The sequence below is a fragment of the Chroicocephalus ridibundus genome, chromosome 1, assembly GCF_963924245.1.
Source record: "Chroicocephalus ridibundus chromosome 1, bChrRid1.1, whole genome shotgun sequence".
Lineage (NCBI taxonomy): Eukaryota > Metazoa > Chordata > Aves > Charadriiformes > Laridae > Chroicocephalus > Chroicocephalus ridibundus.
This window is the reverse complement of record NC_086284.1, coordinates 14465961-14486533: the sequence shown is the minus strand read 5'-3', so window position 1 is coordinate 14486533 and position 20573 is coordinate 14465961. Positions and strand designations below refer to the sequence as shown.

Genomic DNA, 20573 nt, shown 5'->3' with positions numbered 1-20573 from the left:
GGTACAAAATGTGCTGTTCTGAACTTTATTAGTGAAAGTGCTTCGAGAGCTACATCATCGTGCTTCAACCTGGATGCCCTGAGCTTTCATTTCCACCCAGCTGCAAGGCGAAAAGGACAGGCAAAGGCCCATCGAGTTTGCCACTCAAAACCAGAGTAGCAGAGATTCAGCTAGGCTAATCCAAGTTTCTGGGGGGTACTAGGCACAGATACTGTGCGATTCATATTCAACACGAGACAGACAAAACTAGTAGTGCACGCACCAGGGACTCAAACTAGAGTCCCCTGTATGTTTTCTGCTATGTATTGCTGAGCTCCTGAAAGCTAAAGATGATGGAAGCAGGTTCACCTGCCTTGCTTGTCCCTTAGTCTGATGGCACGCTGGGTGGGACAGCAAGCTCCAAGGAAGCAGAGCACCAGGAAGCCATGAGGTCAACTGCCCTTTGTTCTGTACTGCTGCAGCTCACTTCACTTGACGGAGCTTTCATCACTGTGTACATCACAGGTGATACCCGTACTCCTCCTGAAAGCCAAAAGCACCTGATACCCGAGCTGACAACTCTGCACCAGAAACCGCCGAAGCCCATGTTAACTGGTGTTGATGAGGCACTGAAACGCAAGCCTTATCTGAGCAGGAGTCTGTGCAGAGAAGGACTCCTCCCTCCATGCTAAAGACGTGTGTGCTCATCATCATTGCTCTGCAAGAAGTAACTGAAATGGGAACTGCAGATTTAGTGCCTCTCTGTACCTCACGGCTGTAGTCCAAGAGTAACACATCCCACGGGGCAGTCAAAGGTGAAAACGGGACCAGATCTGACACCAGCTGTTTGGTAGCCTGTGGCACAACACTCCACCAGGCCCTGCAATGCAGAAAGCATGATCTTTCTGGACAGCGAGAGCTTAGGAAATAGCGTGTCCAGGAGATGCAGAGCCCCGATCCCCAGTCTCAGCACAACACATCGTTTTCAGTTGTGTGTTGTACACTCACAAAAGCAGTTATAAAGGTTATCATCAAAGCAAATCATTTTTGCACATCAAAATGCTTAGCCTCTGTAGATGTGTGCTGTTTTCTTACATCACTGACCATAATCAGGTTGAGCAATTTTAAATCAATACTACCTACCATGAAAAGAGAAAAAAAATAACCTGCATGCATGCAGTCCAAATTTTAGAAACCTATCTATTTAACACACTGAACTCTTTTGAAGTCATGACTTCAAGACACAAGTCAAGACATTCAAGAGTCTGAATTTGCTCCTCTCATGAAGATTACCTGCACAAACCTCTGTCTTACCAGAATTTGTGAAAACCTACATCCAGATAAATACTCAGAACGGCAAGAACCAATTTCACTACATTTCAGATCCCCGATGCACACGCATAGATTTTCACTGATAAACACACATAGGGTGGTAGCACTATAAATATCAAAATGAGGTCCTGATATTCTCATCACGCATTTTTTTTCACCATTTATTGGGAAGCCAGGGAAATAAACTTTGAAGACATCGGTCCATTTAAGTTAATTTGTTAAAAACCAGCTAACTGTTCAACCAGAACACATTAACGGGTATAGAAGAAGAAGTGTTTGACTAATCCATTTGCACAAGCACATAAGACACCGGAATGACAAAACTGTCTTTTAAAGATGCATTAGCATCCGAGTCTACTGAAGGTGACAGGAAAAATCAGACTAAACCACGAAATAGTCTATTCTATAACATCCCCAGCTTGAATTGTGCTAAGAAACAGTAAATACACAACAGATAAGTTAAAAGGGCATTTTAAAAACTTCTTCATAAGCTCAAATATGTTTTTATCATCCAAACAAAATACAGCTGCCAAAGGTGGTGAGACCCAAAAGACATTTTCAAGGACCTAATCTACTTGCCAAGGTCTGGATAAAGATGGCTGGCAAACGACGACAACCACGTTAGCGACATTTAGAAAACAACAGTTCTCTAACGTTACTACAGCTTCAGTCCTTATTTCCTCTGGGCAAACACTATTAAAGTGGCTGCAAGCATTCAGACTTCTACCATACCTGATAGTGGTCAAACACTAACTTTAAGTGCACTAGCACAAAGCTGTTAAGCTGCACAGGTCTGAATTACAGCCTTGAGAAAATTCATTGGCATTGGCATGCAGTGCTCAAAGAAGGAAGCACTGAAGTGTCTTCACTCACTTGAGATGAAAGTGTTTCTCATTAAAAAATAAGATCATAGTGAAGTGTCTGCTTCTTCAGCTCCAAATTTCTATTTGCCACTGGGAAGAGCCCTTATTAAGCAAAGGCACCAGCCCCCAAACAGGCTAATGAGAGCAATGACGTGTTTCCAGAAGCAAAGGTATCAGGCTTCCTCTGGATACGATCCTGTTCCTGTTTGAGCCGATGTGAGACGTTTCATTGGTGTTCAGGGCAGAAATGTGAGCTATAAATGACTCATCATTTGGGCTGCAATACGTTCCTGCCTCCAGACGTGAAAGTGAATCTCAAACCACACATGACCTTTTTTACCCCATCTGTTACTTAATTTCTGTTTTGATACAGCTTAAAAGCTGTATTTCTCCAGCCTCAATTAGTAAGGCTAATGAGACTGAAGTAGCCCTAACACTACCCCCTCAAAGAATGCTTTATAAACGCACCTGCGTTCAGGTCTCCTTGCCCTGACAGCCCCTAATCCCTCTGGGTGGGGCTTTGTAGGTGAAATGTGAGGAGTCCTCCGTCAACTAGGAAGTTGTACGAAGAGTGAGTAATGGGAACCAGGTAACAGCTGTGATTATAATCACACCAACACCACAATGAAGAACCTCAGGAGGTTTTTTGCGCATTTACAGACAAGCAATTCAAAGAACATCCCATGGGTCCACAGTAAGTCTTACTTCTGTTACAAAAAGTGAGTATTTTCAAGAAGCTAAGTTTCGCTTCGTGCATACAAAGACCTCAGACCCACTCTTTGTACTCAATGCTTTCAGCAGCTCCTGCAGCACTTGCCCTGTGCTTTTGCGGAGATGTGAGCCAGACGACTGACCTCTGGCTATGCCACATGTGAAGACCTCCTCTTTCTGCTGTCAGTCACGCACATACCAATGTGTAGATGAACAGTTTGCCTGCAGTCCACACTGCTACAGACGTCCTTCTTCTGAAGAACCATCTACTCCCTTTACCTCAACTTTGCTTACCTTTATCTTCCTCCTTGATTCTCCCCAACTAATTAATAATCGACTAGAAAATAGAGTAATTCAAAAAAACTTAGAAGTCCCTTGATAGGCACCTCCATCCTAGCAGTCCAGATTTCACGGCTAGGAAGAGGTCATCACTCAATGTCCAACTTCCCCTCATCTTGCTTGGTTGCCATCACGTCTGCTGGCCGTCAAGAGCCAGTAAGATGATGCTCACTGTTCTCCTGCATATGTTTGTAGAAATTTCTCTGGGCACTATGGATTAAAAAGGCTTCACAGTGCGGTCTCCTCCTCCGCTGGACTGCCAGGACTGCCCACTCACAATGGCCAAAAGTTTGTTTCTATTCCAGTTAAGGATCAAGCTACGTTTTACCAAAACTAGTTGTCAGGTGGAGCACTCATCTTTAGAGACAAGAAGCAATCTGCACAGAGGGAACCAACACATGACTCTTCCATCCCACATCAGCACTGTCTGTCTCCCTTCCCCATTCATCTTTAGAAACCGGTATCTCTGCTCTGACACTTCAGATAGACACAAGAAACCTCTTGAAGGAATTAAGTCTGAATGGAAAACCCCAGAAGAAAACAGGAACAACAGAAGAGCAAAGCCCGACCAGACTAAGTGTCACCAATGACAAACCTGAAGATGAGTCTTGTCAGAGGACTCAACCATATAAGCATTTAGTCAGCTTTTTCACTGACAAAGAGGAGGAAATCTTAGCATTAAACTAAGAATTTATGCAGGACATGCTATAGTCTCTTCTTTCCATTTATCTGTCTGCAGAGAGTTTGTTTCTTGAATTGTGCATTTGAGTACACAACTCATTTTGCATTCTGCTAAGGGTTATCCAGGGTGAAGAGTTACTCCATGTTCCCTACAAATTTCAAAAATCCTGTTCTCCAAGGAGAGAGGCTCTGGGCACCCTGTGGCAGTGCACAGACCACGAGAGCGGCAGGGAGCCCAGAAAGTTGGAGTGCTCCTCCTCCCCACTCCAAAACAAGTTTCCAAACTGATAAATTCAAGTGTTGGGAGAGACCTCCCAGAGCAGAAGGGACAGCAAGTAAAGGTGCCCAAGCTTCGGGGATTGCCCAGAACTGAAACATACATTTCACTGATTGAAAAATCAAAAAATCCCAGCGCAAACTTGTATGCTAAAATAGGAGGGAAATGAGAAGGTTTCATCTCTTCTGTAATGCAACCTGGTTTTGGTAATCCTTTAGAGCAACCAGATGCCTAGAACAAAAGCGGGGCAAGCTGCCGTAAGTTGGCTTCTTCACCAAAGAGCTACATGGTCCTACTTCTACTCTACACCATGATGAGCACTGTCCTAGGATGCAAACCTTTGACAGCACTTCTGACCGAGCACAGGGACCATGCCATAAGGAGGTCCATCCATTCCAATCAGAGCCTAGAACTTCAATACCCCAAACCTGTAATCCAATGCCTCCTTAAGCATTTTGCATGGACCCTTCCAGCATGCCAATATAGTGAGATGCTAAGTGAGTCAGAGCATTAGAAAGAACCCGAGATGCTTTGCAAATAAATGCACTGCTGCCCAGAAAGCAGAAAAAAAAAAAAAAGCTTTAAGTGTTGTCTTAAGAAAAAATGGGCCTAATGATCCTTGCTGTCCCTCTACGTGGATCCCTGCCCTTGCACCGCAGAGTCAAGTCTCCTCTCACCTGACCTTGGGAAGTCTCATTAACATCACTGTGCTCCCACAAAGACTCTGCTCTGCCCATTTAAAAGAATGGTTATCTAGCCAAAATCTGCAGAGCAATGAGGTTGTACGTACCTTGGAGCACACAGCCTGCACCAGGAGACAACCCAGGCCCTGCTTTCCTGCAGAAGTGATCAGTCCCCATGGCAAGCCACCCAGCAGTGCAGCTGGGAGCTGCTGGCCCTGGGTACACCCAACAGCCAAACACCTTCAGATCTTCCCACCACAGTCAGTGTTAATAGCTGTAACACCGCTCCTTCCCTGGAAACTTGTTAAGCATGGAAGTTGATGAACAATCAGCAGAAGGGTATTAATACTCGCTTCCAAGTAGCATCCGCAGCTCCAGTTGCCCGGCTCAGTGGAAGTGTAGGTGACTAAGCATGGATTTAGGAAGTTGAGGCACCCAGCCTCTGCTACAAACTCTGACTCAGCTGTTCAGACACACTCCTTACAGCCAGTTTGCAGGGTATTTACAAAGAAACATCACATACCATTAAGCTATCACAGAGGAACTGTGGGAAGAAGGGCCTTGCATCAATTCCTGAGACAGCACTGGTCAGCAAATTAACGTGGGTTGCATCATAAAAGCATGACTAGCAATTACTCATGGCTGGCAAACTGGGAGACTTACAGCTATCAGCAGGTGACTACGGCATAAAGTTCAACAGAAAGAAATTGGGTAAGAAGAACTCATTCCCTCAAGAGAAAGGGGCAGCAATGTATCCAGGTTTGCAGGTGGAGTTTCCACCCACACAAGCCTCTTGCATTGCGAGATGTCCCAGCAGCTTCGACTGGCCTCTGTAGAAGGTCTGGCTGAAATGAAGTGGAGCACTAACTGAGCAAGGAAGAGTTCAGGCTAGAAAACAAGCCTGGCTTTAATATTCATGAGACACAAGACCGCTGGGTCAAGTTTATGAGTGAAGTGGAGAAGGCAGTAGTAAATCCTTACAGTTAGTGATTTCAGGGAAACGGTTGAGGCACCATCCCTGGAGGCTTTTAAAAGACGAGTACACGTGGTGCTGAGGGACATGCTTTAGTGATGGTTTTTGTCAACGTTAGGTCGGTGGTTGGACTCCATGATTTGAAAGGTCCCTTCCAACCTGGACAATTCTGTGATTTGAGTCAGCAAACAAATCAGAGACAGCCCTGAATAGTCTTTCAGAGGAGATACCACCACCTGACTGGATAATCGAAGCTGAGCTACAGGATACACCAGTAAACCCCAGAAATACAGGTGCTGCGGGTCCCAGACATGAGCTCCTTCTAACGCCAGGTTCTCCTCCGCTCCCAGGTACTGGGGGTGCATTATTTGCTGGGGCAAGTAATCAAAGGGCTGGGGAAGGCAGCACGCAACACCCCACGTTTGCAGAGCTCCAACAGCATTTCTTACTCGGGCATCAGCACTGCCCGGGCAGGGCGACGCTGCCTCTCGAGCTGCACCAGCTCCAGGCACTGGCACGGCATTTCTGCAGGGTTTGTAACGCTGGCCAAAGCTCGGCTAACTGCTCTGAGCCAGCTCAAGTGCCTTAGTACCTACCGCTCCTTTTACCCATCAAATCACGTCTCTTACTGTGCGTTCAGTACGACGCTGCTTTACCCGGGGCGGTGAAAGCCAGCTCACGGTTTGCAAGGGAACAGCCTGGGGAGGCTCAGAAAAGCACACCGAAGACAGGGTTAAACCTGTTGGTACCAGTGATGAATTCCACTTCTCCCACAATGCCTACCTGCCAGAAGCTCCTCTCCATGCAAAACTGGCCAAGTGTAATACAATAAAAATGCCAAATGTTTTCACTCTCCTGTTTTCCTAAAGTAAGCTTTCGATACAAGCATTAGGGCAGTTGTTGTGTCTCGTGTCCTGGTTTTAAAATAGTTCCTGGCTAAAGCCAGGTGAGGCACTCAGCTCCAGGGCAACGCAGCAACATTCACATTACTCCCGTGTCAGATAACTGGTGATATTTGTTATTAGAGCACGACAGAGCCTTTATTTAAAAGCAGAAAATACCTTCTTTAGTACTACCCTCTTTGGAAGTAAGGGAAAGAAAACATTATCTCTAAAAATAGAGAGTTAAGTCAAAGCCAAGGACTATAGCAGAGCAGAGGAAGAAGAAAAGCGAGGCAAAGGCAGGCTTCTACACGGGGACAATTTTTGCAGGAGAAGGAGATCTGTACATACTTTATGCAGCCACAGGGGAATGTTTTCTAAGTTGTTCTGGGATGGTTGCTTCTGCTGCACAGCTGCCCAGCAGTAGGAGTCCACGTACGCAGCTTGCCGCCAGGAAAAGGAGCTGGGAGCAAAACAGCTTATCTGAGCACCTGGGAAAACAAAGCAAAAGTTATCATGTCCTCAGAGGATTAAAAAAAAAAAAAAAAAGAGAGAAATCAAGTTTAGGAAGAAAAGCTCACACTCGTGATTTCGCAGTACCCAAAGCTATTAGGTTAAGCAATCAAACCGAACACAGCAGCTCTGCGGGGAGAAGAGTCACCGAGCTCCCACTGTATCCAAAGGGTTAAACTCCCCCAGAGACTCTCTGATGTCTCCTAAAGGTTGAGACAGCGTATTAGAAACACCTGTCTTTTAGGCCTATTTTCATAAGGCTTTTGGGGAACATACCCTCCAAGACCTGTCTCTTTTGCTTGCACTTGACTCAGGTTGGCTAAAGGGGAACCACCATAAAGTGCGATCAGATAATGCTGGTTCCCCAAGGGAACAGCTACCATCACGTACCATCATGCCGCTGTATTTCCCAAACACACAACCTACAGCTTACACGTTTATTGAAACAAGACCTCAAACACCATTCCCACAGCCCAAGTTTGGCCCAGGGTGCTGCCACTTCTTCTGCCTCTAAGACTGCGCATGAGTTTTGAGGGGTTCACATCACACATGTGAAAACAGGGATTCCCTCCTGTAACTTCTGGCAGAGCAGTTGTGGCCTCCAGTCATCTCCAAAGGGTGCCAGGTCCCTCCTCGCCAGCTTAGTGATGTGCTGTGTCCAGAATTAAGCACGTAATCATCACCCCCACTCACTCCCAGCACCTCCCCAGCTGCTCGGAAGCTTCAAATTAAGATCAGGGCACTAATTGACAGCAAGAGCAGCTGTTTAGCCAGCCTCAGCCTTAGGGTCAAATTCTGCTCTGACCAGCTACAGGCACCAACTGAGTCTTCCCGCAGCATACCTCAACGAGGAAGAGCAGGTATTGGACATGGAGTATCGCTGGCTCCTCAAATGAGGAGTAAAACAATGTGAGGGGTTTGGATTTTTTTTCTGAAGCTTTGATAGTGAAAGCAAAAAAAAACCCCACACATTTCCAGCAGGCTTTCATAAAAGTTGAAACAGGATAACCATTTCACCAAGTGATTACAGAAAGTGGAGATGGCTCATGCGCAAGCAACCTGCTTCCAAGAGCAACCTCCAACACAACACCAACGTCAAAAGACCAAGAGAGAGGAAATAGCGCTACTTTTTTTTTCCTAAACATATTCATCAAAGTTAATGCTAAAGGCATCACTGTGTGCTTTATAGGGGAGAAGTATTTTGTATAAGATTGTATCACTTGTTCTGCCTTTTTGCTGGTCTAGCTTTTAGAGAATAAGAACTTTTTGTGTAACAGGAGTCAACCTCATTCGCCGTGTAACTTGTACAGCCTTTTTACAACGTAGCATAGTCAAGGAGCATTATGCACAAAAGGCTTTCCTCATGAGTCACTAGTATAATTATTTCTAAGGCTGTAGTATCATAAGGACATGGTTTGACCTGTCACAAGCCTCCCTTATGGAAAACAAATTACTGTTTATCAGTCCAGAGCTCGTGCGACTTCGCAAAGTTGACACAAGACAAGTGCTTGCACTCTCCCAAAGCTTCGGGAGTTTCTGCTTTCCAGAGAACTTCCATTAGCTGTGGAAGCTCAAGAAATAATGCACTGAAGAAAAGGAAAAAGGAAAAAGCAAAAAAGAAGAAAAAGGGGCAGGCAACTGGAGTGTCTGTGCTTGGCTGGATAGAGACCATTTATGCTCTGCTCTCATCGCTTAACGAAGCTCCTGCTGCTGGCTGTGCCCAGCGTGAAGCGGCAAACAAGTGACCCTTTCACGGGGCAAGCAATAGGAGTGTTCAGAAAGATGCTTTGTCCTATTCATGGCTGGGTATCTGCAACAAGAAACACATTCCATGTGTTCATTCTCGTTGACGGGTGGGAAAACCACTGAGAGTGATGGAGTGTTTAAACCAGTGAGGAAAAAGGCAGGCAGCCTCCTTCTCCCAAATTAGCGATGAAAAAGGCAGGCAGCCTCCTTCTCCAATGAGTTATGCCCACAACGTCACACCAGAATAGCTACAGCAACGCCAGGGGTGCAGCAGAGCAGTGAACCTCGCTCATCTGATCCCCGGGGTTTCAGCAGGGACTTTGATAGAGCTCTGCGCCAAGCAGAAGCTGGGGACACTCCGGTTATTGCACCCATTAATTAACTTATTGCAGTCCTGGTTGTAAACACTTGTTAATGTAAATTACAACTTTGCACTGACCACGGTCATGTTAAGACTTAACCAGAAAGGATGTTTTTGTGTGTAATCTACACAGAACACACATTATTAAACACATCTGAAAATGGTCACAACTTTCCATCTTTTTTTCTTTCTTTCTCTCCTCCGAAGGAGTCATAGCAATAGATCTACACAGATAATTTATGTTGGGTTATTCTGGAGGAAGTGAAAAAGAAAATCTGTAGTTTTGATTAGCGGAGAATTTAGGCAAAGGTCCAAATGCCTTTCAAAGCAGCACTGTGCACACACACCCATGCTCAGGGCTAATTCATGAAAGGCTAATAGCCCTCTGCTACCAAAGGAACAGCCTCCTGGCTTCGCGACGTGAAGCCATTCCCCGTCCTTTGCTCCCACAAGTAATAAAAGGGGAAAAGGAAAAGCAGCAGCCAAGCCCAGTACAACAACAGGGAGATAAAATACACTGAGAGAAGGATGAGGAATAATAAATGACTGCACTCATTAAACAGTTGCCACAACAGTCTTTGGCCAAGTTACCATTACACTGCGCAGTGCACTTTTTTTTTAATCATTCCCTGGTACTAAACCAACTTTGGAGAGGGAGTGATGGGGATTTGACTTACACTTTTGCAAAAAAATGACGACAAAAAAATGCCACATTGTCCTGAAGAGACACCATGTAAATATGTTTAATATCTTTATCGATGATCTGGATGAGGGGATTGAGTGCACCCTCAGTAAGTTCGCAGATGACTCCAAACTAGGTGGGAGTGTTCATCTGCTTGAGGGTAGGAAGGCTCTACAGAGGGACCTGGACAGGCTGGATCGAAGGGCCAAGGCCAACTGTATGAGGTTTAATAAGGCCAAGTGCCGGGTCCTGCATTTCGGTCACAACAACCCCAAGCAATGCTACTGTCTTGGGGAAGAGTGGCTGGAAAGCTGCCCCGCAGAAAAGGACCTGGGGGTGCTGGTGGACGGCCAGCTCAACATGAGCCAGCAGTGTGCCCAGGTGGCCAAGAAGGCCAACAGCATTCTGGCTTGTATGAGGAATAGCGTGGCCAGCAGGAGCAGGGAAGTGATGGTGCCTCTGTACTCAGCACTGGTGAGGCCTCACCTGGAGTACTGTGTTCAGTTCTGGGCCCCTCTGTACAAGAGGGACATTGAAGTGCTGGAGCGTGTCCAGAGGAGAGCTACCAGGCTGGTGAGGGGTCTGGAGACCAAGTCCTATGAGGAGAGGCTGAGGGAGCTGGGCATGTTTAGCTTGGAGAAGAGGAGGCTGAGGGGAGACCTCATTGCCCTCCACAACTCCCTGAAAGGAGGTTGGAGAGAGGTGGGTGTTGGCCTCTTCTCCCAGGTGAATAATGACAGGACCAGAGGAAATGGTCTGAAGCTGCGGCAGGGGAGGTTTAGATTGGATATTAGGAAGAATTACTTTACTGCAAGAGTGGTCAGGCACTGGAGCAGCCTGCCCAGGGAGGTGGTTGAGTCACCATCCCTAGAGGTGTTTAAGAAACATCTAGATTTGGCATTTCAGGGCATGCTCTAGTGGCGGAGATTGTATCTTGTTTGGTTGGACTCGATGATCTTAAGGGTCCTTTCCAACCATGAAGATTCTGTGATTCTGTAAAAGAGCTGCAGAAACTTAAGGCAGCAACAGGTGAGCACCATGTATGATAAAATGTCACTTTTATAAGTGTGCTGAGATTATTAGATGGAGCCGGTCGCTGCCGGCAGGAATGACTTGCAGACATGCAACGGAGTGCAGAGCACAAGCCTGAGTCCCTGCAGCCAGCGAGCAGCCAGGCCGAGCTGTCACCCCACCCAGCCGCGGCACGTCTTCACGTGTGCTCTGCCAACAAGCCATCTCCTCCGGGCCTCTACCAGGAAAACCCTTTTCTTCGGCAACCGGCTCCTCTGCAGCTCCTGTACAGCACTGCACAAACTGGTGTGGAGCTGTCTACAGGTGGAGATCCTGTGCCCTGCTGACACCTTTTCATCCGCTTCGCCTAAGTCTTGAAGGCTCATTCGGGAAGGATCTGTCATCAGGTGTCTAAAAGAAGATGCCTCAATCCCAGCTGGGACTTCTCAGAGTTGGGATGCAAGCAGTGGGCCTGCTCTGGCTCCTTTTCCTCAAATGGAGGTGGAAATTTTGCTATCGATGCTAAATGAGCAGGATACATGTCACCTTTGCGATGCCCACCCGAATGCCTCTGTAGATGCTTTCCAAAAAAAAGAAACCTACCTGCAAAAAGAAACTCACAGAATCACAGAATAGTAGGGTTGGAAGGGACCTCTGGAGAACACCTAGTCCAACCCCCTGCCTGAGCAGGATCACCCAGAGCAGGTTGCACAGAAACACGTCCAGGCTGAATGTCTCCAGAGACGGAGACTCCACCACCTCTCTGGGCAGCCTGTGCCAGTGCTCTGCCACCCTCAAAGTAAAGAAGTTCCTCCTCATGTTTATGTGGAACTTCCTATGTTCAAGTTTGTGCCCGTTACCTCTTGTCCTGTCACTGGGCACCACTGAAAAGAGCCTGGCCCCATCCTCCTGACACCCACCCTTTCAGTATTCATAAGCATTGGTAAGATCCCCCCTTATCTGTCTTTTTTCCAGACTAAAAAGACCCAAATCCCTCAGCCTTTCTTCATAAGAGAGGTGTTCCAGTCCCCTAATCATCTTGGTAGCCCTTTGCTGTACCCTCTCCAGCCGTTCCCCGTCCTTCTTGAACTCCCATTATCCCAAGGAAAGTCTCAGCTCTGAAGGAGAATCCCTGTTCAGTAGCCAACTGCTTTGCTGGGGTGGAAGGTGGGACGAGCAGAGGGCTCAGCATCCTCTGGCTGCGTCCCTTACCAGAGAGAGCACAAACCCAGCAAGCTGGACTGGTTTCCTCCCCAGTGGCTCAACAACCCACTGCTGACTTAAACATCTAATTAAGAAACTACAACTAACAGAGAGTACTTCCAAGAATCGGTGTTAGTCATATGCTGAACTATTTTTCCTGAACCAGGATCAGGTGGTTGTAGCTGACAGGATTAAACCTTCAGTCAGTAATTATTTGGGTTCTAATGCACTGCAATCGCTGGAAAAAGATTTGCATAAGCTTGGATGAAAACCCAGCCATTAATTACTACTATGATTTTCCACAAGGCAAAATGAACTAGCCACGATACCCAAACACCTGATTTTATCTAGCAAGAATAACCCATGTTAGCAGCCGCTAAAATAAAACCCACCAACAAGAAAATCAAGGCACGCATACACAATGCACAGACTGCCAGGCACCATCCAACGCGCATCCTCCGCCCCAACATTAAAAAAGATATTTTAAAATATGAAAAACAGATGTCCCAATGCATGCCAAAGAAGAAGCAACTGTATGTGTGGGTGTACACCTTAAGAGTGGACCAGAAGGAATCGTTTTATTAGATATGTAAGACGCTTCTCATGGACCAAAGTGGCAGGCTGGGTGACAGAGAATAAACTCTATGTTTAAGAAGGAAGTATGGAGAGACACAAATGGGTGCACTGGAGGAAAGAACCTGTTCCCTGAGGTTTACTTTGGCAATGGAGTAGCAGCAGAAGGTAAAGCTGAGGTGATGCAGTGTTTAAGCAAAATGTGTCAGAGGAGCCAGCAAGTATCTTTTCCTCTCCACAGGGCTGCCAATTATCCCACAGAGAAGTCTCAGAATCACGCTGTGGGAAAAGAGCTGGGTGTTTAACAAGCATTGCCTTCAGAGCAACGAGTTTTTTGGTTCATGGGAAAAAAAACTTGTGAAGGAAATTCCCACCAGTGAGATTGAAGGCAAATACGGAGTTTCCCTTCACCTGAAGGAGAAACATCTCAAAACAGGGGTGATGACCTTCTGGCTCCACTGCCAACATTGGTGGTAAACCTAAATCTCAGGCAAGACCAGAGGGCCATGATGCTTTTTAAATTAATTCTGGCACCACGCGCAGCTTACCATCATTGTTGTAGGACTTGGCTGTGTCGAAGGTAAACAGGAAAAAAAAAATCTCCTCACCAACAGCTGAACATGTTTACCCAAAGACGATTTAGACTTGACATTAAAGTAAATGTTTTTACAAGTTTGTCGTGGCTCCCCAGGCAGGCCCGTCCCTGACGCCGGTAACTTCTGCTATTTACTGAGCACTCCTTGTACGCCAAAGAGCAGCACAGCGTATGCTGCTCTTCTCTGGGGTCTGCACGTCTAACTGAAAGATGCTTTGAAGTTCACAGTCTGTCTGGCGGCTCCAGACTGATGCTACTGGCACCCTTGTTGGCTCGGTCCTGTCATTAATGCCCTGAGTCCCAGAGCACCCTACTGAGCTAAACCCAAGATGTGCAAATGTCAACCATTAGCATACAGCCTGCTTCCGCAGCGCTTGGGAGATGTTTTTCAAGCTCTCAGCCAGCAGCTGCCATAGTAATAGTCTTTGGCCTAATTACACCCAACCCAACTTTAGCCCCCAGCCTTTACGGAAGTCACAAGATAGGATTATTTCCCAAAAGCCTCCCCAGCAACTCGTGAATGTGAAGGGAGAGAGACATCAGCAGGGAGGGCTAGCGGTGGGGTAGCAGGAGAAGAAAGGAGCCTAATTCAATAGTTAAGACTATTTTTTTTGTATATTTGTTGTGATTGAGTCTTGCAATTGGGGTGGGGTTTTTTCCCCTTTGTTCACTAGTTTCCTTTCATCACTAGTTCTGATGACTGTTTGAGAAACATGATTGACCTGTAGAGAGAGACACGGGCCCAGCTGGACGTGCAATAAGGGATGCTGCAGGTGGGTGCTGCTGCCCCCATGGCACCCACAGAAGCTGTTGGGATGCAGCACCCGGAGTTCCTCACTAACTCCCTTCACCCCGTGGTTTCTGCTGGACAAAGCACCTCAAATCCCACAGGCAGCCAACTCGGGGGGTGGGAACTAAAACAAACAAATTGGGGAAAAAACCCTCCCAGAAATTTGGTGGAAATTCAGCAGGGCAAGCAAGGATTCTCACCATTGGGAAAGCCCAAAGCGGTCAATGGGGACATCAACCCCATGGTGTGTAGAGCACAGGGCAAGACTCCGCTTCCCAACCTTTGAGCACCCTCCAGCAAGGAGATAAGATGCATCAGAGGGACATAAGATGTTTTTACTGCAGCAAATCTTCATTTTGACAGATTCATGCAGATGCTGTGGGTTGGTCCACGGCCAGGCACTTCCTAACCCACCCTTCTGCCGCAACTGACAAGCCTGTAGCACTACCCAGACCTTCATGCTGACTATACTCAAGTTTCTTAGGTGACTTACTTAACATATGATAGTTTCTGGGTTGGGAGGGTTTCCAAGATGTTTTGTTATATTATAAAATAAACAGAGATGCTAAAATGAGAGGATTCATACCAGCAATGTATGAGCCATGCACAACCAACGCCCAAAATGGCCTTGTAGTAAGGACTGCTGGTGGCCACCATGATTTTCCCTTCTTCTCCCCTCTCCAGCTCTCTCCCTCCCTCCTCGTCTCCCTTCCCAGCCATCACCTCCCACGCTGCCAGCTGCACAGCCTCACGGTGCCTGAAAACTGATGTATAGAGAAGGTCAAACAACGTGATTTGGTGACAAGCAGCTTCTGGGCTTAAGCACGTATGAGCAATTCCCAACTGCCTTCCTTCGGGAAAAGACGCAAATATTTGATGTCAAGCGGACAGCTCTCGCAGCTGCTTTTCTTTCGGCTGCGACCCAAGCCAGCCACTGATATATTTCCCAGAACTAACTTGGAAACAAGCCTCCGTCAAAATTAAGCAGCTTGTTTCGATTTCCTCTCTGCTCGGCGGTCTGTACCTGCTTAGGCCTGCAGCATCCTGCAACAAGCAGTGCCTTGGTCAGAAATACCTACGTTTTCAGCTAAGTTGTATGCAATAAGAAAACGTACCTCATAATAGATACACACAGAGTTTAAAAACTGGAATCTCAGTCCTGGCTCAAGGCTGCTCTGATTTAAAAAGTGGTGATGGAAAAATGACACAGAAAAACTTCTACTGATTCTGTGGCTCACGCATTGCCGAGTGTGCCCCTGTCTTTTTTTTTTTTTTTACCTTTTCTAAGAGGGATGGGTAATTTAGAAATATTTGTAGAGTTTCTGTTACTGAACTACCTGACCACCTGTAGTATATTCACCCTAAGAACTGCTAAATGATACAGGGAAATAATATAAGGCCATAACATGAGAAAAACAAGCATACACAACACAATCCTCACAATCCTATCGTTGTTTCCATTTTCAAGTTCCCAGTATAAAATGACATAAAATTACATAAAATTATATAAAATTGTATAAAACAAGGTCTAGCTGTAAAGAGATAACAGGTGCAGGGTTTCCAGCAGCAGCACTTCCCAGGGCTGGCAGGGAACAGCTCAGTCACAGCAAAGCACTCCCAGAACCAGCCTGAAATCACCACAGACCTGCAGCTGACCATGGGTTTCTAAAATATAACCAAAAATAAACTTAGATTAGTTCTCTTCCTGCCCCTGAAGGATGCCGAAGTGGGGTGCAGGCACTAACCCTGGGAGTTTCGGCTGTGCTCACTGGCTGACCGCAGCAGCCAGGTTTTCCATGCCTGCGGCAGAGAAATCCTCTGCGATACCCAACTGGAATCTCATTTATTTCCTGAAGCTTCTATCGAAATTAAAAGTTACTTGGCGGCTTCAGAAAACCTCCGCAGCCTTTGTAAACATTTGAATCACTTTGCACAATTATCAGCAACCACACGTAGGAGGAAAACTGCAGTTATCTGACACCGCACTGCAACAAAACAGCAACGCGGAGCAGGAAGGGAAGGTGATGGCTCAAGGTGCCAAGAGAATTTTAGGTGGGAAGAATGCAATTATCCCAACAGAAATAGGAGCTGAGCATTCCTTTTTTGGAAAGAGTGTTCAGTTTTTGTACCTGGAGGCAGTGATATTTCCACGCTGTGACTCACATACCGCTTTCATAACCACTTCTGATTCTGAGTTGCTCTTCTTCAGACCTAAAACAGACCCTACCATTTTCTCTCAGTTTAGCTCTCCTGACCTTTTTCAAAGCACAATTACATCAGGAAGTGTTTGAAACCTATCCTTGCTCTCTATTTTATCACTGGCTGAACACTAGTGCTCACAGACTCAGGAATATCCAGCCCCCGAGACCCTCTCTATCCCCAAAAAAGCCTTCATGGAAAACAGGTTTGGGATCTCCCGTAAGCAGCCAGCCTGCCGCGCCGCAAGGAGCACATGGGAAATAGGCGACAGCCGTAATAGCAGCGTGGCTGATATAGTATCACTTTCTGTATGGAAACCACGTGGTGTAGCTTCACTGGGGTATTACTCATACTTGTTTTCATTTTTATTTTTCAAATAGAAGAGCTCAGTTTTAAAGCCCGTGTTTTCTTCTAACAGTTTCTCAGGATTATAAGCAAAATAAAGCACATGCAAGATGTAGCACGCGTTTTAGTACTTGCTTTATGAATCTCCTGCCGCCACAGATTCAATTTGAATTAACTGAATACTGAAATACGCTACATATAGCATGCACTGAGGCCCAAATGTTTGATTAGTGAAGACGAGAACTTAACTTATCCAAAAGAAAGGCACGCTTTACCAACCTCGGCGATTCAGTTGTGTGTTGGAGCTTTACATAAGGAAGGAAAATGAAAGAAATACTTCCGCACAGCTCATAAGAGACCTTCATACCCGGGCACTGTTTTAAACTGGGTCCAGCGCTTTTAGAGGAGAAGCAGAAGGAAGAAGAACTAAGGGGCCCATATACAAGCTAGTGTATGGAAATACAAACCCTCTTTTTCATTGCTTTAAGAGGAAGAAATGTGCACATATCAGTAGCAGGCCTAAAACTAAAAGCAGCAGGTTAGATTACAGAAATATTGATATAACCATCTGGTCTCTGACTGACCAGAGCTGCCACAGGGATTGGATTTGGTCTTGGCATTCCCAGCCTGGTTGTCCTTGACTCCTGCATGGTTACTGCAGGCCACAGTGCTTTGTGTCAAAACCAAATGTATTGCAATAGGTGTGGAGCTGGATGTAAAAACAGCAGTCTGGGGCATCTTATCTCTTAAGCGGTCTGGTACCCGATTGCTATTCACGATGGTTTTGCACAGATCCACCACTAATTCACAGTCCCATTCCAGCTTCCACTTTCTTGACTCAAACCTATAGATGATATACCTCAGGTATACAATACTGCATGCCAATAAACAGGTACATAGAGTAAATTAAACTATTCTCAAAGTGTGGAAGAAGTCTTATGATTCACCTTTGTCTCAAAACGGACAGCACTGCTGATTCACCTTTGAAATCTTCATTCGTATAGTGCCATTTAAATGCAGTGCAATCCTAGTGGGAGGTGTCCCTGCCCAGGGCAGGGGGGTTGGAACTAGATGATCTTTAAGGTCCTTTCTAACCTGAACTATTCTACGATTCTATAACAGATTTTATAAGTGAGCCCCCAGGTTGCAGGTCCTTGTCATTTGGATTTAAGTCACTTCAGACTCTGAAAAGGGCTGGCTATTAGGCTGATGCACAAGCACTTCTATAACTTGGGGATGAGGAAAAAAATATAGCAAAATAATTAGGAAACCTGACCTTTCTCAGGTCAAGCATAGCTTCATCTACCGAGTCGCGCCAGAAGTTGAACTGGAACAGCTGCAGAAGCGCAGCAGAGCTGGGGGAAAGCTTTGGCAAGCGCTTCCACTGCCCATCCTGCCTGACACCCAAGGAGCAGGTGAACAGCCTCAATACACCACTGAGCCACCCGTGGCCCAAACACAGAGGTTCCGAGAGCCCTTTTCCTTGGCACCTATCCCTGACAGCTGCTGAATGACAGCGCGATCTTACTGCAAAGCCCTCCAAGCACCGGGAACCGCAGCACACGGGCAGTTTTCAAGGCACAGCTCATACTCGAGGCTGAGCAGCCCTGGGAAACAAAGAGCGGCGTGGCTCCATCCCTCTCCTTAAATCACACCCAGAGGAGAAGACGCAGCAGCTGAGCTGACAGGGCTCTTGCTCAGGAGGTGTTAGCGAATGACAGCGGGTAGGGAATGCCCCAAGGAGGAGGAGGGCATGGGGAAGAGCGGGAAAGGCCAGCCGGGATGCCCAGCACACCTGGGGAAGGTCGCACGGAGGCACCGCCCGCTGCCAGGGATGCTCTCCCGGCGAGCTGCTCTCCCTCCTCCGCACTCCCCACGGCCCAAAGGCGCCTTTTCCCCCCACCCCCGAATGGGAACCCTTCCCGGCAGCTGGCAGCTGGGTCCCCACGGAGCTCTCCCCCCGCCAACCCCACCGTGTCCACCGCGGAGCTCCGCACCGCTCCGCCGAGCCCTTTGTCCGCGGCGGGAGGCGCCGGGAGGGCGGGGGGGGAGGGAGGGCTGTCGGGGAGGCCGGTTACCGATGGAGACCTCCTGGGCGAAGGCGAGGGAGATGAGGAGCAGCGGCAGCCCCACGGCGATGCAGGTGACAATCTTGTCCAGCGCCAGCTCCAGCCGCAGCCCCTTGTAGCGCGTCTCCGGCGGCTCCTTCAGCAAGAAGTCGGAGAAGACGTACTCGGTGGCGATGTGCGCGATGGCCATGGCGGGGCTCGGCGGGGCCCGGCACGGCTCGGCTGGGCTCGGCGGGGCTGGGCTGCTCCGCGCTGTGCTCCGCCCGGCGCGGCTGCGGCTCGGCAGCGCCCCCGCGGTACGGCCCGGCCCGGCACGGCGCGGCCCGGCGCGGCTCCGCCCGGCGGAGGAGCGGGGCGGGGATGGGAGGGGGGGATGTGGCCCGGGCGGCTTGGGCCTTCCCCCGCCCCAAGGACGGTGGGGGAGAGCGGGAGGTGGGGTCGTGCAGCTCCCCCCCGGCTGGAGGAGGGGGCTCCGGGCCGTGCCAGGCGCTTTGGGGTGTCCCCAAGGATCATAGAATAATAGTTTGGGTTGGAAGGGACATGTAAAGGCCATCTAGTCCACCCTGCCTGCAATAAGCAGGGACATCTTCAACTAGATCAGGTTGTTCAGAGCCCCGTTCAACCTGACCTGGAATGTTTCCCGGGATGGGGCATCTACCACCTCTCTGGGCGACCCGGGCCAGTGTTTCACCACCCTCAGCATAAAAAATTTCTTCCTTGTATCTAGTCTAAATATCTCCCCCCTTTCAGTTTGAAGCCACTACCCATCGGCCTATAACTACACTCCCTCATAAAGAGTCCCTCCCCATCTTTCCTGTAGGCCCCCTATAAGTACTGAAAGGCCGCGATAAAGTCTCCCTGGAGCCTTCTCTTCTCCAGGCTGAACAACCCCAACTCTTTCAGCCTGTTATAGCAGAGGTGCTCCAGCCTCTGATCATCTTCATGGCACCTCCTCTGGACCTGCTTCAACAAGTCCATGTCCTCCCCGTGCTGAGGGCCCCAGAGCTGGACGCAGTACTCCAGGTGGGGTCTCTCCAGAGCGGAGCAGAGGGGCGATGGAGGATGGAGAGGCAAGAGGGCAATGGAGGGACAAGAGGATGGAGACGGCTTGTATTGCAGTTTGCGCCCATGGCCTCTGGTCCTCTCACTGGGCACCGCTGAGAAGAGCCTGGCTCCGTCTGTGCTACATCCCTCATCAGGTGTTTGTACAGATGGATAAAATCCTCCTGAGTCATCCCTTCAGGCTGAACAATCCCAGCTCTCTCCCCCAACCTCATCTGGCAGATGCTCCAAACCCTTAATCTACCTAGCACCATGTGCTGTGGCATTTCAAAGTCTTTGGTCACCACCGTCGCATCACAAGTCACTTTTTGCGGGAGTCAATGGGATGCCTTCACGTTTAATAACCCTTAATTTATTTCCTCCCTTATCTTTTTCCAGTTGCTTTCTGAACCTCTACAAGCTCAGAGCATCCTCAGCCCCCTCAGACCAGGAGTCACAGAGGTGACCGTCCACCCCGTAAAGAGCCACCTCCTGTGCTGTGCTTTGCACGTAGCACTTCCTTAACTCATACTGCTTCTGCCAAAAGGGATGAATTGTTCCCTTCTCCACTCAACTCTCCCTTTATAAAACCATTATCCTGTCTGCTTTCAATTGTCCTTTTTATTTTTCCAAGCTGTAGTCCAAGGAAATAATTCCTCATATGGAAACTGTTCTACAGCACTGATTGTCTTTGTTCTTCTTTCTGTGCTGTTCTTGTGCTGCCGC

General features: G+C 47.8%; 1 protein-coding gene across 1 annotated transcript in view; it reads right to left on the bottom strand.

Moving 5' to 3' along the window:
• The window catches only part of PANX1 (pannexin 1), a 29912-nt gene extending 10817 nt beyond the window's left edge, over positions 1-19095 (bottom strand). Inside the window, exons 1-2 of the mRNA XM_063329377.1 lie at positions 18816-19095; positions 7071-7210 (exon numbers count right to left, since the gene is read on the bottom strand). Of these exons, the coding sequence (XP_063185447.1) occupies positions 7071-7210; positions 18816-18996 (321 nt within the window). The 5' untranslated portion in view covers positions 18997-19095. The remainder of the gene's footprint in view (positions 1-7070; positions 7211-18815) is intronic.
• Positions 19096-20573: the final 1478 nt, after the last annotated feature.